Source organism: Hesperophylax consimilis, chromosome 20, assembly GCF_061612785.1.
Source record: "Hesperophylax consimilis isolate HC1 chromosome 20, BYU_Hcon_1.0, whole genome shotgun sequence".
Lineage (NCBI taxonomy): Eukaryota > Metazoa > Arthropoda > Insecta > Trichoptera > Limnephilidae > Hesperophylax > Hesperophylax consimilis.
The window spans coordinates 18,281,832-18,300,890 of NC_142855.1; the positions used below are offsets into that span (position 1 = coordinate 18,281,832).

At 35.2% G+C, this 19,059-nt stretch overlaps 1 protein-coding gene across 1 annotated transcript in view; it reads left to right on the top strand.

Annotated features, from left to right (window-relative positions):
• Positions 1-18,832, top strand: part of LOC149414240 (dipeptidyl peptidase 9) — a 41,587-nt gene extending 22,755 nt beyond the window's left edge. The window contains exons 12-17 of the mRNA XM_089644271.1: positions 1,077-1,215; positions 4,244-4,428; positions 5,376-5,519; positions 12,343-12,421; positions 14,849-15,041; positions 15,604-18,832. Coding sequence (XP_089500397.1) covers positions 1,077-1,215; positions 4,244-4,428; positions 5,376-5,519; positions 12,343-12,421; positions 14,849-15,041; positions 15,604-15,808 — 945 coding nt within the window. The 3' untranslated portion in view covers positions 15,809-18,832. The remainder of the gene's footprint in view (positions 1-1,076; positions 1,216-4,243; positions 4,429-5,375; positions 5,520-12,342; positions 12,422-14,848; positions 15,042-15,603) is intronic.
• The last annotated feature ends 227 nt before the right edge of the window (positions 18,833-19,059 follow it).

Genomic DNA, 19,059 nt, shown 5'->3' on the forward strand with positions numbered 1-19,059 from the left:
AATGTACTACGGAATTGTATATCTTAAAAAGGCCTACAGAAAAGACCACAATGGTATATGTCTATCTCTTAAAGATGACTCCCAGCAACGCTGGGTACACGTCAGCTAGTTAGAAATAAACATGTAATTTTTGAAATATTAAAATTAAAGCAATCATAAAATGTTTTAAAAATGGGTAAACTTAAATTTTTTCGTCCAACGACTGAACTAAAATTACTGATAAAGAAAAAAAAAATACACACATTTTATTTGACAAATATATTGAAAACATTTGGCCACCTCACTTTTATGTCATTTCGTATAAAAATAATTCAAATTGCGGTCGGAACCCTTTAGTTTCATAGAGGTGTACAATCTTCTGTGGTTAACTTCTAGATTTGAATATAAAGCGTGGTGTTTTCTCTTTCAAACACTTAAATCATTTTTTTTCACCATGAGAGCACTTAGGCCATAGGCCCATTGTGCCATCTCCCATTTTACCTCAATCCTTTAACAACAACCCAGTCCCTTTAATAAAGTTCACCAGGGTTGTCATTGGGTATGTGGCTATGTCTTCTGGTTCTACTGTATGTCTCCCCAGGTATCTGCGCCTAGTTCCCACCAGGACAGGACATTGGCACCATAGGTGAATTGGAGTCTCTTCATCCTCTTCACCTTTCCTGCATCTATTGGTGTTTTCCACTCCCAATATCTGCATGTGTCTCCTGAGATGGCAGTGTCCCGTTAGTAGTCCTACCAGTTCCCTCAGTGAGTTTCTGTCCATATCGAGTAGTTTCTTGGTTCGTCTAGGTTCTGGTCCTTTTATGATTACTTTGGATTGTCTCCAGGTGCCCTCTCCCATGCTTTGCAGTGCTGGGATTTGACCCACCTATCAATATGTAATTACTTCTACGGCCGGTTCGGATCCTACAAGTGGTGCTTTCGCCCCTTTCCTTGTTAGTTCGTCAGCCCGCTCGTTGTCGGGCTAGATTAAGATTCAAAGTATGTATGAAGGAAGCAGTATACGCCAAGGTGGAGTTGTATTGCCGTGTCTCCTGCTCGTTGATTACTAAAGCGTTGTTTGTGTGTTGTTCCAGCGGTGCGAAGTGGTAGTGGCCACGTACTCCAACATCCGCACGCAGCCCACCTGCCGCGTGTACCGGGTGCTGCACCGGCCGGGGGGGCCCTACCTCGCCGCCCGCGGCTCCCTACTCGAACCGGCGCCCCCCCCACCAGGTGAAAACACTATTACACCCTTGTTAACCTCAAATTCTCTTATGAGAATTTATTACATTTTCGCTTTACACTCAATTCCAGATAAATTCGTTGTTTTTAAACATATTTCCAAATAAATAACTATTTAATCACAGTATTACAAATCGACATATGAAATTAAAATATTTATTATGAAATGTGCGTAACCATATTATTATTAAATAATAAATAATAATACTACTGACTTAAAACTAGTGACTAACATCTAAAATAAGGTTAGTAGATTCATTAATAGTGATCATGTCTGCTGCTTACACTATACAAATCCAAGTAAGTGCAAAAATTGAATTTGGTAGCCACCTCTGGGCTGGAGCTCCAATACTTATAAACCAAAAAATGAAGGAGGTCCGTCTGATTGGCAGTCCGTTCTTAACAGACCGATTGCCATATCTAATGCACAGACGCATTGTAGGCATACTAAGTCTGTTCTAGAGGTATTTCAATTCAACCTGCTCTAAAAAGCTAGCAGTATTTATTCTCTGTGCACCGGTGCACTAACGCAAAACTTGACGCACACGAGCGGAACACCCATTCTCATTTTATGTTGGCTTAGTGAGAACAGATTGTTTCTTCGACTCGTTTTTGTATAAGTTGGCTCGTATTTGAAACGAGCTACTGGCATCTGTTTTACCTCCTTCATACAATCCGGATTTCTTCATACCTTAAGGCGATGCACTACGTAGTAATTTAAAATCATGTGTTTTTGGTTTGAAAATTTGGTCGCCTAGAAATGTTTCAGATGCTTTAATTAAATACTGCGAGTAGAATACATCTTGACCTTTGAAATAATCGAGTAGTTTTTAGATAAGTCTTTTTATAAGCCCAGAAAAAAATAATATATGAGGCCTATGAAAACTGCTTTAAAGTTCAAAATCTCCTACTTACGAACCCATTTTCGGTTATGGTTTTATTGTATAATGTGGCAAATTAAGTTATTTATAAATTGATCGAAAAACATTTAAATATTTGTGCCTGAACATCCACAAAATAAAATAAAAGTCACTTTTTTGCCATGTTTTTTTCTTGCATAAATCAAAACAGGTGGATGGTGTTAAGCGGGAATTTAAGCCTTATCGCCATCTACGTAAGGTGTGTTAATGATAGCGGCTCGATCAAAATATTACAAGACGTAGTGCATCGCCTCAACCAAAACCTCCTAGATCACAAGGCCGGGATACTGACTCAAATTGGCCTCCTAACTTGTATGAGAACCTCCATGTATTTTGATTTCTTTTTTTTTTTCAAATTAACCAAAATATTTTTAAATGATTTAATAATAGAATCATTTCGAAGTTTACAGGAACATCTATGGTAAACATTTGTATGCAAACTTAAAGCGTGGTGTTTTCTCTCTCTAACACTGTTCAAATCATATATCTCACCATGATACAAAATGAGATAGCTTGAATTTTATGAGTCAGTATCAGGCTGTGAGAAATATCTCACAAAAACACTCTACGTCTGGGAGAAATGTCTCCCAAAATTGCTCTAGGAGTTAAGATAACCCCCGAGGAGATATTCCACTATTAGTTGGTACCAGCACTTGCTTCTCTTCTGTGGTAAATTATTTCTATGTTCAGTCCGTCATTAATATGGTTTCTTGCATTTACCCTTTTTTTCAATATTCCTATCAACCTTTTAAACCCCGTGACTTACGTACTTACACACATCATCATTATTAATTATTTGTTTAAAGCGGAGACAGTTTACAGATAGTTCCCGTGAGTAGTCACCTAATTGGCCCATTTCAAGTCATTCCTTTAACAGAGTCACCTCATTGGCCCATTTCACGTCATTCCTTTAACAGAGTCACCTCATTGGCCCATTTCACGTCATTCCTTTAACAGAGACACCTCATTGGCCCATTTCACGTCATTCCTTTAACAGAGTCACCTCATTGGCCCATTTCAAGTCATTCCTTTAACAGAGTCACCTCATTGGCCCATTTCACGTCATTCCTTTAACAGAGTCACCTCATTGGCCCATTTCACGTCATTCCTTTAACAGAGACACCTCATTGGCCCATTTCACGTCATTCCTTTAACAGAGTCACCTCATTGGCCCATTTCAAGTCATTCCTTTAACAGAGTCACCTCATTGGCCCATTTCACGTGATTCCTTTAACAGAGTCACCTCATTGGCCCATTTCTGGTCATTCCTTTAACAGAGTCACCTCATTGGCCCATTTCACGTAATTCCTTTAACAGAGTCACCTCATTGGCCCATTTCACGTAATTCCTTTAACAGAGTCACCTCATTGGCCCATTTCACGTCATTCCTTTAACAGTGTCACCTCATTGGCCCATTTCACGTAATTCCTTTAGCAGAGTCACCTCATTGGCCCATTTCACGTAATTCCTTTAACAGAGTCACCTCATTGGCCCATTTCACGTCATTCCTTTAACAGAGTCACCTCATTGGCCCATTTCACGTAATTCCTTTAGCAAAGTCACCTCATTGGCCCATTTCACGTGATTCCTTTAACAGAGTCACCTCTTTGGCCCATTTCACGTCATTCCTTTAACAGAGTCACCTCATTGGCCCATTTCACGTAATTCCTTTAGCAAAGTCACCTCATTGGCCCATTTCACGTGATTCCTTTAACAGAGTCACCTCATTGGCCCATTTCACGTAATTCCTTTCACCCGGTCTCTTTGATGTAATTCACCAAGCTTGTCGTTTGATATTTGGGTCTCTTGACTACAGTGTGTCTTCCCAGGTCTCTGAGCCAACTGCAAGTGTCTCCTGAGACGGCAGTGTCCCGTTAGTAGTTCTACCAGTTCCCTCAGCGAGTGCACTGTCCATGTTGAGTTGTTCTTTCACCATTACTTATCTGCGTACTTGGTTCATCCTAGACACAAGAGGCTGTAATCTTCCTGTAATAATAGAAATCAGATTTATTTTCACTCTTTTCAATTCTTGCATACTATAATACATGTGCGGAATGAAGTATTTGTGATGTGACTATTAAATTGTGTGTTGTGTTCAGGGGATGGGTGCAAGAACCGGGCGCGCTACACTCCGGAGCTGTACAGCACGCGCCTGGACTCGGGCTGCGGAGAGGAGCTGCACGCCATGGTGTTCAGGCCTAATACAGAGCCGCGCCGACCCCGTCCCACCCTGCTCTACGTATATGGGGGGCCCGTCGTGCAGACCGTCACCAACACCTTCAAGGTACTAACTTAACCTAACCTAATTGACAGTTAATAGTGCCAAGTTCCGCCCTGATGGGAACAAGGCAAGACGCACTGTGGACAGCCAAATATCCAATGACAACCCTGGTGTACTTTATCAAAGGGACCAGGGACCTGTTAAAGAAAATGAAATGGGAAATAGCAAAATGTTTTTAATTAATTATTATTTTTCTGTAATTAACACTATATGGTCAGGCATTTTACCGCCAAATTGGGGGCGAAGCGCGGGTGTTTTTTTAAAATTTTAGCGCTAAAATTAGACTTTCCACAAAATATTCATATCCTATGATCTATTTGATATTTTTCGATGAAACTTTCAGTGTTTTACTTTAAAAAGATGTCTCTATTTATTTACTTAGCCAATGTATGTGTAATTCCTTTTTTTATGAACAAAAATTTTCTACTTTCTTGGGAATCATAGAAAAAACAGTATTACACAATCGAAATAACATATCGAAATTTATTCATACAAAATTACAAGATTATTTAGAAATATGGAAATTTATTCATAAAAAGATTATTTAGAAATTTTCAATACATTTAAAAAAAAAACTATAACCTAATATTGCTTCAATGTGTGATAGCGTTCAAAACACTTTCCTTAATGCAGGGGCACATTGCAAAACTTGCACATGTACCGCGTTTCACTGCGTAGTTTGTGAGCGGAACATACGCGACAACGATTTTATTTTTTTGTTGTGTTTCAAACTCATTGTATTGACAGGTAGATAGATCGGGTACCACCGACAATAGAAAACACATGACCCCGCACCCATTTAGAACCCCTTGTTTACAAGTTTCCCTTTGTTTACAAGTTGGATTCGAATACGCGTGTGTTTTTATATGCCTATATCGACGGGGTGCGTTTCTAATAAAATAACGACATTCAAAATGTATGAGTTTCAGTGCCATTGGTGTTTGTTACAGGGCATGAGACAGCTGAGGATGCACATGGCGGCGGCGCGCGGCTACTGCGTGGTTTGCATAGACTCACGCGGCTCCAAACACCGCGGCCTCGACTTCGAGTCCAGGATACGATGCCGCATGGGCACGGTCGAGCTGCAGGATCAGGTGAGACACCATTAATGCATTCTATCAAGTTTTACTTCCAATCACGTACACACACGCATTCCTCTGACATTATAAAAATTTACAACAGTTAACCTCTCAGACAAAGACATTTATATACTATGTGTTCCTTTGAGAACTGTCAAAACGTGATAATTTTTGTGTTATTTACGAGTTTTGCTAAAAGCATCATAACTCACGTCTTGGGAAACGTAGCCTCATTCTAAAAAATGTTTTGGAAAGATTATGAAATCCACTATCGAATAGTGTTGTTATAAGTAAATATTTGCGTTTCTAAATATATATTTTATGAAAACGTCAAAAATATGTAAGAATCGATAACCATTATTTCAAAGCCGTGAAAAATGTACTTTTTTCTGAGTATCATAAAGAAATAACACTTTATATATTGAAGAAATATAATTAAAAACTATTAGTCACCTCAAAATATTAACCGTCCAAACTAAAATATTTTTAATAAATTATTTAGAAACGCAATAAATTATGAACAAACAAGATGACAGATTCAATCGGCTTAGATAATGCAGTTCTACGTTCCATAGATATTGTTGAATACAGACGCGTAGCGTTATTCATTATCGATACTCTGTTTTTTAAATCATGGCAATCCGTATACTAGTGATGGAAATAAATCGATTTTTGTAAAATCTCGCGCGTTTACGTGAAAAAACGTTCTAATGTCTTGACCGCTATTATCATATTTACGTCTTTTGACGTTCTAATGTTCTGAGTGGTTAATATACTAAACAAATCTGGGTACCATCCAATTAGGATTTGAATTAAGTGATAGCGTAGTTTACTCATTTCCCTGGGGGAAGAAGGTTCAATCCTCAGACAAACCAAAAAAAATAAAAATATTTTTAAATACATCTAAGGATGAAATTGTTTTTAGTAAAAATATACGCAGTTAGGAAACCAGAAATGTAAATAGAATTAGATTGCCGCGTGTGAGGAAAATGGTGGCCAGATAACTCATCAAAATGACAATTCAACACCCCCATAAAAAGTGCTATAAAGTTATAAAAAGTGATGAAACAAAAACTAGGTTAAATAGGTTCCATATGTAACTATTACAGTCTTATTATATGTAACCTCAAAATGACAATTCAACACACCTATAAAAAGTGCTATAAAGTTATGAAAAGTGATGAAACAAAAACTAGGTTAAATAGGTTCCATTTGTAACTATTACAGTCTTATTATATATAACCTCAAAATGACAATTCAACACACCTATAAAAAGTGCTATAAAGTTATGAAAAGTGATGAAACAAAAACTAGGTTAAATAGGTTCCATTTGTAACTATTACAGTCTTATTATATATAACCTCAAAATGACAATTCAACACACCTATAAAAAGTGATATAAAGTTATGAAAAGTGATGAAACAAAAACTAGGTTAAATAGGTTCCATATGTAACTATTACAGTCTTATTATATGTAACCTCAAAATGACAATTCAACACACCTATAAAAAGTGATATAAAGTTATGAAAAGTGATGAAACAAAAACTAGGTTAAATAGGTTCCATATGTAACTATTACAGTCTTATTATATGTAACCTCAAAATGACAATTCAACACACCTATTAAAAGTGCTATAAAGTTATGAAAAGTGATGAAACAAAAACTAGGTTAAATTGGTTCCATTTGTAACTATTACAGTCTTATCATATATAACCTCAAAATGACAATTCAACACAACTATTAAAAGTGCTATAAAGTTATGAAAAGTGATGAAAGAAAAAATAGGTTAAATAGGTTCCATATATAACTATTACAGTCTGATTATACGTAACCTCAAAATGACAATTCAACACACCTATAAAAAGTGCTATAAAGTTATGAAAAGTGATGAAACAAAAACTAGGTTAAATAGGTTCCATATACACAACAATTATGATCACATATATGCCGTACATTAAATTTGATTCATCTTTCTTCTTCTGGTGGCTTTCTCCTATCGGAGGTTGGATTTCATGTTTATATCATAAGACATTTCAGCAGAATACCTAACCTAACCTAACTTTATCAAAAAAAATAAAAACTCATTTCCGACACAACTGTCAAAACTATATACATATATATTTTTTTTCTACAAACATATAAACATGTAAACAACAAATAAATAATGAACTTTGTACTACGCTATTTTACGTAAACGAATTTTTTACATTCATAGACAAATTATTTGGTAAGTTGTCATAGAGTCTTCGTTCATGAAATAAACAGCAGAATGTACAGTGATATTAGCGCAAGCGATTCTTTTTTTCGTTTGTCCATTTTTCGATAATGGGCGGTACTTGAGCTCACAAAAGTGTGTATTATATCGGGGATTATTAAAAATAAAAGACTGTTGACTCCGAGCTATGACGTTTATTGACTGCCCGCACACTCGTTATAATCTCCCACGTGACGCATCAGGACTGCCAACATGGCCATACATAACATCCTTTCCTCCTTTATTTTTTTTTTTTACAATACCAAATAAAACTTAAACATAATCACTATGACTAAATCTGACAGGAGGTTTCACCAATCTGCCAGCCCTAGTTACTACATCAGTTTTCCCACTAGTGCTGGGTAAAGGCTCACTATCATTTTTATTTTCTTGACTTCCCAAGTCATACCATTTATCGGGATTTTCATAATTTGATTTTAACTTAATGCAACTTTTTTTTATTTGGTTAACATGGACCTTTTTTACCTCTCCTCCGATTAAAAGAATTAAATACACCCATGAACTTAATTTTAACTTAATAGTTCCCTGAACCCATTTTATAGGACCTTTCAAATGTCTTAAGTATACCAATACATTATCATTTTCCTCATACTCTGTCAATGCATTTTTACTTGATTGCTTACTTTTATTTACATTATTTTCTTCTGTCAAAACATGAAGAGGTGTACGTGGCTCATACGAAAATATTTTAGCCATAGGAGACAAACCCGTGACAGAAGTAGGGGTGGAACGATAAGTATACAAACAATCTATTAGACGTTGAGCTGGTGACAAAAATTTTGAATTTTTTGAAAACATAAATTTAATTAAAATCTTTTTGAATGTTTGAACAGATCGTTCTGCTAATCCATTTGACTCGGGATTATATGGTGGAGAAAATAATAATTTAATAGATTTTTCTTTACAAAAAATAGAAAATTCTTTACATGAAAATGGAGGACCGTTATCACAAACAATAGTTTTCGGAAACGCAAATCTGGAAAAAACTTCACTTAATTTTGATAACAAATCCGAATATTTAGTATTTTTCATATAAAAACATTCTATCCACTTTGAATATGAATCACAAACTAACAAGTATTTGGAACCTTTTAAGTCAAAAAAATCCAAATGGACTCTTTCCCATGGACTTTCAGCAATAGGCCAATTATGACGCACATTTTTGTTAGCTTTTTGTACCGACTGACACATTTCACATCTAGAAATAATATCTTGATTCATACCTAACCACCAAACATAAGAACGAGCAAGAATTTTTGATCTGACTATACCAGGATGACCATAATGTATTAAATTTAAGACTTTAGACTTAAGAGATTCTGGTATTACAATTCTGTCACCAAATAAAAGACATTTTCCCTTGACCGACAGTAAATTTCTGAACTTGAAATATTTTTTAATTTCTGGACTTGACAAGTTTTCAATCCAACCGATTGAAACATACTTAATGACTTTAGATAACATTTCATCTTTTTCAGAATGACTTTCAACTTCTGAAAATGGAATTAAGGGTGTTGACATGTATACAAAATTACATTCCTCTACATTAAATTGTTGTTCACTTGGCAAACGTGACATCACATCAGCTTGAGGAATTTTCAGTCCATTTTTAAAAACTAATTTATAATTGTACGCGGACAATATTATAGACCATCTTATGAGACGTGATGCAGCTAAAACGGGGACTTTTTTATCTTCGGCAAATAAAGACAACAATGGAGCATGATCAGTATATATAGTAAAATGACGACCAATTAAATATTTATGAAATTTCTTGATTCCAAAAATAACAGCAAGGGCTTCCTTGTGCAATTGGCTATAATTTCTTTGAGCTGAATTTAACGTTGCAGACTCAAAAGCTATAGGAAATTCTTGATTCTTTACGACATGACTTAAGACACATCCGACACCGTATGCACTGGAGTCGACTGTAAGACACAATGGTTTTGACGGATCAAATAAAACTAACATAGTTTTATCTGACAAGAGAGACTTACTATTTATAAATGCTTTTTCGCATTCATCAGACCAACACCATTCTACATTCTTTCTTAATAAATTATGGAGTGGTTCTAGTACAGTAGGACACATAGGAATAAAATTCCTATAAAAATTCAACATTGACAAATACGATTTTAGTTGAGTAACATTTTCTGGACACCCAGTAGACTTAATTTTCTCAACTTTCGACAAAGACGGACTTTTGCCTTGACCTGACAAAGTAAAACCTAAAAATTCAAAAGAAGATACAAAAAATTCACTTTTTGACACATTAATTTTTATATTAAACTCATTTAACTTTGACAAAACTTTTTCTAAAGTATTACAACACTCCGTTTCATCTTTACCACCTACACAAATATCATCAATGTATGCAGCACAGTTTTTTATGCCTCCCAAGACTGTATCAATGACCATTTGAAATGTGGCAGGAGCCGATGACAACCCAAAAGGTAAACGATTGTAAACATATAAACCATTACATGTATTAATTGTAAGTAATTCTTTACTAGAATCTGACACAGACAACTGTAAATATGCATTTGTTAAGTCTAATTTACAAAATACTTGACAACCTGAAAATTTATTAAAAATATCCTCTGGACGTGGAATAGGATATTGATCAATTCTCAATTGTGGATTAACTGTAGATTTTAAATCTGCACATAAACGTATTTTTCCATTTTGTTTTGGTACACAAACTATTGGAGAAGACCAAGTACTATATTTAACTTTAGAAATTATGCCTTCGCTTTCAAGACGATCTAGCTCTTGGCATACTTCTGCACGCAGTGCATAAGGGACCTCATATGCTTTGTGGAAAACAGGAGTTGAATTATTTTTTAAACTTAAATTTACCGAAAACTCTTTAATTGGTATGTCGTTATTCGTTTTAGAAAAAGAATTTAAATATTTTTGTGACAATTTTTCGACAATGTTTGATTTATTTTTTCCACTGACAGACACTGAATTTACAGTATTATCATTACCAATATTTGACATAAAAGAATTTATAAATGTATTTTCCCAAGACGGATTCAAAACATTTATCCAATTCCTACCAAGAATAGCTTCAGACGATAGATTTTTAATAACTAATACTGGTAAATCCACGACCAATTTAGAATCATCTTTTACACTTACTTTTGCAATAAAAAATCCAAAACAATATAAATTTTGACTATTTGCTGTAAACAAATTACCATAGAACTGACTTAATTTACAAGTTTTGAAAAATTTTATGTACATTTTGTGACTTATCAAGGTCGATGAACTCCCTGTGTCAATCATGAAGGACATTTTCCTACCGTTTACAAACAAATCAATATTAGCTGTTTCAGACACGGACATATTTAAAACATTTATATTACCCACACATTTTACATGATTAATAACAATTGATTTTACACTAGAACAAAATTTTGACGTATGACCGTATGTATTACACTTGTAACATTTCCAATTCCTTGACGGACATGACTCTGGTTGATGACTGATAAAACACCTCTCGCATCTTTTTCTGGGATTTCCACGTGATGGAGATGAAATACGACTTGATGACATTGAACTCCTTTGACCTTGTTGCGGACTAGTACTCCTTTGACGTGACGTTTTCGGCTTTACTTCGAAAACTCCCGATGAAAGATCTTCTTTGTGTAATATTTCTGCAGAACAACTTACTGTCTCCATATTCTTCACAATTTTTTTTGCTTTTTCGAAACTCAGCGATTCATCTTCAGACAGTAATCTTATAGTCATGGCTTCATTTTTCACACCGCACACCAATTTATCCCTCAAGGCTTCATCCAGAAATGCTCCAAAATTACATGATATTGACAGACTTTTTATTTCTGAAATGTAATCATCAATTCCCTCGTTCGACTGTTGCTGACGATTATAAAATTTATATCTTTGGGCGATCGTACATTTTTTTTCTTCATATTTATTTTGAAGTGTTGTTACAATCTCGTTATAAGTTAACTCTTCAATATTTTTTGGATGAACTGTTTCTTTTAAAATTTTATATTTTTCCGCACCAATAATTATACAAAGATAACCAATTTTCTCTTTGTCCGTAATATTAATTATTTTTAAATAAATTTGAACACGTTCTAAAAACATTCCGAAGGTTTCACAACTCGACTCGTATTGCGGCACTGGCAAAGTACTCGTAGACATGTTAAAATGATTGAAAAAAACACAGACGCAATCACTGTTTTAGACTGGACTATTAAATGAATATTACTCGTTTTTACATTAAACTTTTTAGATTATCCTCGTCGCCAATTATTATATCGGGGATTATTAAAAATAAAAGACTGTTGACTCCGAGCTATGACGTTTATTGACTGCCCGCACACTCGTTATAATCTCCCACGTGACGCATCAGGACTGCCAACATGGCCATACATAACAGTGTGCAAGCGCCAAACGTTGAGCGCATTTGTGCACGAAAAACAGTCCACTGGTTAAAATTGAACTTGTGTAATTTTACGCTTTATGCAGGATTATCATTACCCATGCACCGACAACCGAAATGATTATGTTTAATATGTTTACAGATTGAAGTACTCAAATGGCTGGCGGAAGAAATTGGTTGTATCGATCTGGATAGGGTTGCCGTTCATGGATGGAGTTATGGTACGTGCACGTTTTTCTAAATCCTCATGAGTCTAATGATAGTCGACCTCCGATAGGATAGGTAGATACTCTCTTTAACGCCCTGGTGAAAGACCGCCATTCAGAATCGAAACGTTGCTTGGAATGGCACTGTCGGTTTGGTAATTGAATCTGAATGGTCAGGTACTACCCCCACCATCCTCTTCCCCATCTCCTTTACATCCCCAATTCCTTCAGCCTCACATACTTCCTTGATAAAAAAAAATTATTCAGATTGGGAAATATTTTGGCTTCAAATCCAAATTTAAGTATTGTAGCCTTTCCTCTCAACCCCTTGAAATGCCAGGGATAAAATACCGACCGCCTGCCGTACGCTGGCTGACACTATTTTCGTAATAACTGAATTGTTTTTTTGCAAAATTAGTTTCTTATCTTACCAGAAAATCTATCTGTATATAAATAAAAATGTAATGTTCGTTTGTTCAAAATCTTAAATCTCCCAAAGTTCTTCACAGATTGCTTTGAAATTTTGACACAACTTTGCATTCGAATACGCGTGTGTTTTTATATATAACTATATTATATATATGTCACCTGTGACAGGTAAAAACACGGTTTTTTTAAAAAACAGCACTATCAGGCTATAGGAAAACCTTCCTTGACCTAACACGGGACATGATGTTAAAAATATATAAAACATATGTGCGACCTCTCCTGGAATATGCTTTCCAAATATGGAGTCCTTACTTCGCAAAGGATATAAATCTGTTAGAGAGAGTACAGAGACAAAATACCAAGAGCTCTGAAAGATCTACGATACGAAGATAGACTAGACTCAAGGAACTAAGATTACCAACCTTACAAGAAAGAAGAGAAAGGGGTGACTTGATGGAGACTTTTATCTGGACATTACAGTTGCCCTAGCATCCAACAAATCTTCACTACTAATAAAAATATAAATCTCCGTGGACACTATTACCAAAACGCCTTTTGCATCTAATCCTAGAAAACACTTCCTTGCAAATAGAGTAGTGGATGCTTGGAACAAACTCCCACAACATGTCATCGATGCAACAAATATAAATCAATTCAAAGTTCTATTGGATTCACATTTGGAGAGAAGAAAGGACTTAGTTCAAACTTAAAAGAACTCAATTACTGGCAAACTTGTTGTGAAATCAGATATGAGCGCATCAGCAGAATGCTGCCTGCTCTGCACATAATAATAATAATAATCTGTTCGACGTAAAAGCAGCTTGCGCGATTGTTTCTCTGTCTGCACAGAGAGACTGAGCCACAGCAACGCGTGGCGGGGTTACAGCTAGCGTGCTTATGAAATTTTCATATATCTATCCAGTGTAGTTTGCCCGGGACAGCTACTTATATTCGGAGTAATTTTTTGGTATTGATAATGATAATGTAATGTTCTTCAGTATTATTATATTTTACAGCAAAATAAGCGTTCTTAACAATAAAATGAAACCTTTTTTAAAAATAAATACTTGACTGTTCCTTTTGAAATTATTGATAATTTACGACAAGCTTTTTCACAGATAAAATAAACATATTTGCAATTGACGAAATGACAAGCTAGAATTATATTAACACTATATGGTCGGGCATTTTACCGCCAAATTGGGGGCGAAGCGCGGGTGTTTTTTTAAAATTTTAACGCCAAAATTAGACTTTCCGCAAAATATTCATATCTTATGATCTATTTGATATTTTTCGATAAAACTTTCAGTGTTTTACTTTAAAAAGATGTCTCTATTTATTTACTTAGCAATGTATGTGTAATTCCTTTTTTTATGAAAAAAAACTTTCTACTTTCTTGGGAATCATAGAAAAAACAGTATTTCACAATCGAAATAACATAATATATCGAAATTTATTCATACAAAATTACAAGATTCTTTAGAAATTTTCAATACATATAAAAAAAAACTATAACCTAATAGTGCTTCAATGTGTGATAGCGTTCGAAACACTTTCCTTTATGCAGCGGCACATTGCAAAACTTGCACATGTACCGCGTTTCACTGCGTACTTTGTGAGCGGAACATACGCGACAACGATTTTATTTTTTGTTGTGTTTCAAACTCATTGTATTGACAGGTAGATAGATCGGGTACCGCCGACAATAGAAAACACATGACCCCACACCCATTTAGAATCCTTTGTTTACAAGTTTCCCGCTCGTTACCGCTTTGCGCAACAAAATGAGTAAACTCGTCTCCCGCGTCTTACTGTAAAAAGGCGTATGACGAGTTTTCTCGTTTCCCGCAAAGAATGTGTTAACATACATTATTTCCTTGCCAAGCGAATGAAATATATTTTAGTATGCTAGGAGCATTTTTTAAGGTTGAAAATACCTTAAAATCTAGGCAAGAGCGGTGGGCAACTATCATATCACACACAATTTGTTAATTCAGATGATCTATTTGTTAGGCGGCTATCTCTCGCTCATGGCGCTAGCGCAGCATCCGGAGGTGTTCAAGCTGTGCATCGCATGCGCGCCCGTCACGTCGTGGGAGATGTACGACACGGCTTACACGGAGCGCTACATGGACTTGCCCAACCTGAACCCGGGGGCATACGCCAGGGGCAGCGTCATCAAGAAGGCTGACAAGTTCCCCGACCAGTGAGTGTCCTAACCTAACCTATAAATGCACGCCCGTCAATTCAAAGATAAGTGCCATTTTAAATTTCCATTGAATGTTCACTATAAACAGCTGATTCTAGGCCCATTTCAATTTTGAAGTTAATCTCTGGTACAATTATACTGGAGGGAGATCCCATGCACTCTTATATGCTCCGAAAGCGAGGACTTCTGCCTATCAGAACGCGCCAATAAACAGAGCGACTCAACTGCTTAACGATTCTGCATTAGCCATCGACATTTTCAATGTCACCTACAGACAATTCAGTAACTATCGCATAACACATGTCACAAAATAGTAAAACTGCCTCTGTAAACTTTTTTATTTGTAATCTTCTCCATAATATATTGGTGTATAATCGTTTTATGGAGAACATGAAAAAATAAATAAATAATTCGATCAAAATTAGATCTAATTTGGTTCGAGAATCGAGAATCAACACGCTTTGAGTTTGTTTTTGTATGGGTCTGATTGTATAATTATGTAGTTTTATACAAAATAATATTACCATATTTTAAAATGTTTTTTCTTTTTACTTTGTAGAGAAAATCGCCTGTTGATAGTTCACGGTCTGCAAGACGAAAACGTCCATTTTCTACATACGCAACAGTTGATAGACGCCCTCGTCAAAGCGGGAAAACCCTACTTACTTCAGGTCTATCCGAACGAGCGTCATTCTCTGCGTCACATCGAAGCCATCATGCATTACGAAGCAACCCTCCTGTCATTCTTGCAGAGCAATCTCTAGTTGTGCGACGATGGACGAATCACCCTGTATAGAAAAAAATTGTAGAACTGTTTTATAAAATTTTCATTAATTATAATTATGGCTTAGTTGTTTGAACTCCCGTCACATTTGACGCTGTTAATGACTGTCAATGTCACATCTGACACTTCTGTCTTTTATGCTGTCACAATTGACATTGGCAACTTGACAATATTACATTTTACCAAATGTCATGTAGTTTTTTGATAAATTTTTTAATTTGTTTTATCAAATTATAAGTCAGGTCGTTTGATCTGACGTTGATTAAGACGTCGTGCGTCAAAATTTAAGCAAACGCGGACAAGCCGAAAAGCGCCAATTCACCGAATTACTGATGACATCAAAAGTGACGAGAGTTCAAACTACCAAGCTTATACGTCTAGTTTTTTAAATATATATGTTTGTTTTCTCTGCCTAACCGCACGGAAAACGAAGTGATCGTTGCTACACGATTGAAAACCAGCAATACATACAATTATATATTAATTATTAACTATTTCTTTTGAACGCAAACCAATTTTTAATGCATAATTATTAGATTGTATTCAATAATGTAATGTTTTTTTTAGAAAATTTGATATTTTTTTAAAAATCAAAAAAAAAATTATTATTCATATTATTTTATAATCTGTGCCTCGGTGATGAAAGATAATTCTTGTTCTACCGGGATTTTAATGGAAGATGCTCTGAGGAACTAGCAATATTGATCCTATCGGTGCATAGTCGGAAATGCGCGCCCAAAATTTTTATACGGTTGACATTAATTGCCTTTTGAGAATAGCTTAACAGTTCCTCACTCCTACAGCAGTGTTCAATTTTTCTTCTCTTCGAAATGACCCACCTCACAGCATCCCCAAGGATGACGTAGGCTCTCGGGGAAATTATTTCATCTCCGCCCCATTTCCATCGGCCATCCACGTAACACAAAGTGTCTTTGTTTGGAGTTTTATGTTCTTGTTTTGTGTAAACATCTTCAGAGGATGAAGCTACGCCGCCTTTTTCATACAAAATTTATATTTGGATTTGAAGCCAAAATACTGTTGGGATTCTTTTGCAGTATTCACATTAAAATAAAAAGATATTTGCCGTACCTTTTCATTAAAAAAATAATAATTTAGTTAGGTTAAGTATTTTTACCTCAAATACAAATTTAAGTTTTATACTATGAAAAAGATTGTGAAGCCGTTCCTCTTAACTATGGATTTGGTTGTATATTATACATTATGACCTTTTCTTTCTTGGCACAATAAATCATGCATATTTTTTGTATTATGCCGATAAATTATTTATTTACATATTTAACCACTCGGAACATTAGAACGTCAAAAGACGTAAATATGATAATAGCGGTCAAGACATTAGTACGTCTTTTCACGTAAACGCGCGAGATTTTACAAAAATCGATTTATTTCCATCACTAGTATACGGATTGCCATGATTTAAAAAACAGAGTATCGATAATGAATAACGCTACGCGTCTGCATTCAAGAATATCTATGGAATGGAGAGGTGCATTATCTGAGTCGATTGAATCTGTCATCTTGATCGTTCATAATTTTTTGCGTTTCTAAATAATTTATTAAAAATATTTTAGTTTGGACGGTTAATATTTTGAGGTGACTAATAGTTTTTAATTATATTTCTTCAATATATAAAGTGTTATTTCTTTATGATACTCAGAAAAAAGTACATTTTTCACAGCTTTGAAAAAATGGTCAGCGATTTTTACATATTTTTGACGTTTTCAGAAAATGTATATTTAGAAACGCAAATATTTACGTATGACAAAACAATACGATAGTGAATTTCATAATCTTTCCAAAACATTTTTTAGAATGAGGCTACGTTTCCCAAAACGTGAGTTATGAAGCTTTTAACAAAACTCGTGAATAACACAAAATTTTTCGCGTTTTGACAGTTCGCAAAGGAACACAAAGTAAATAAAAGTCCTTTTCTGAGAGGTTAAAAATCTGTGCCGCGGATATGTTGAAAAATCTGAGCTAGTTAACGCAGCCAAAATTTAAAAAAACATATTTTTTTTAACCTCATCTACGCAACTGTTGCATATGTTATCCATCAGCGGTTATTCCTGTACGCAGGTGTCACATATGTGTTCGATTAAGTTTCACTAAAAAACATACATTATTTTAAAATGAGCAGAGTTGAAAATGTCAGCAAAGATTATACCATGATATCTACGCTGCTGAGGTACAGAAAATATATGGCCTGTTTACATGAGGCCAGTGTTTAGTAGTGATTTAGTTGCAACTAAACTGTTTAGTTAATTTGAAGGCACTGTCCGCTTGCAGGCGTAATTGGAGCAGTTCCCTTGTGGCGGCGACTTGTCAAGCAGCCAAAGCTCTGATTATACCTTGATAATACGCCTTGAGGTGCATTACGCACCCTTGAGGCCCTGACCGCATGTGAACAATGCATTTTAGCGGTAAGCACATAGTAAGTTACCGTTTTAGTTGACTGGAATGGAATATCGTCGGCTTAATTTTTAGACTGCGTAAAAAATAAGATTTTAATACCATTTTGTGATAAAATTAGTCCCGCTTTGTATAGTAAAACTTGTAGATTCGTAAAAAAATTCGCTTGTTTTAAACACAAATTAGTAAATTGTCCACGGCGTCATTTTACGGAATTATGTAAACTTAAAATTTTAGCGTCAAAATTAGACTTTCCGCAAAATATTCATATCTTATGATCTATTTGATATTTTTCGATGAAACTTTCAGTGTTTTACTTTAAAAAGATGTCTCTATTTATTTACTTAGCAATGTATGTGTAATGCCTTTTTTTATGAACAAAAACTTTCTACTTTCTTGGGAATCATAGAAAAAACAGTATTTCAGAATCGAAATAACATATCGAAATTTATTCATACAAAGTTTATTTAGAAATTTTCAATACATATAATAAAAAACTATAACCTAATAGTGCTTCAATGTGTGATAGCGTTCGAAACACTTTCCTTTATGCAGGGGCACATTACAAAACTTGCACATGTTTTTTTTATTTTTTTTATTTATTTTTTTTTTATATAGTTAATACCTCACAAGAGTCCCAACTGCTCCCGTCTGGAGCCAGTGAGACTATGGCATCCCCAATTGGGGGATGTTGTGAGGCTGAAGGCAAGTGGGGAAGGGAAAGAGGAAGGTGGGGATGTACCGCGTTTCACTGCGTAGTTTGTGAGCGGAACATACGCGACAACGATTTTATTTTTTAAA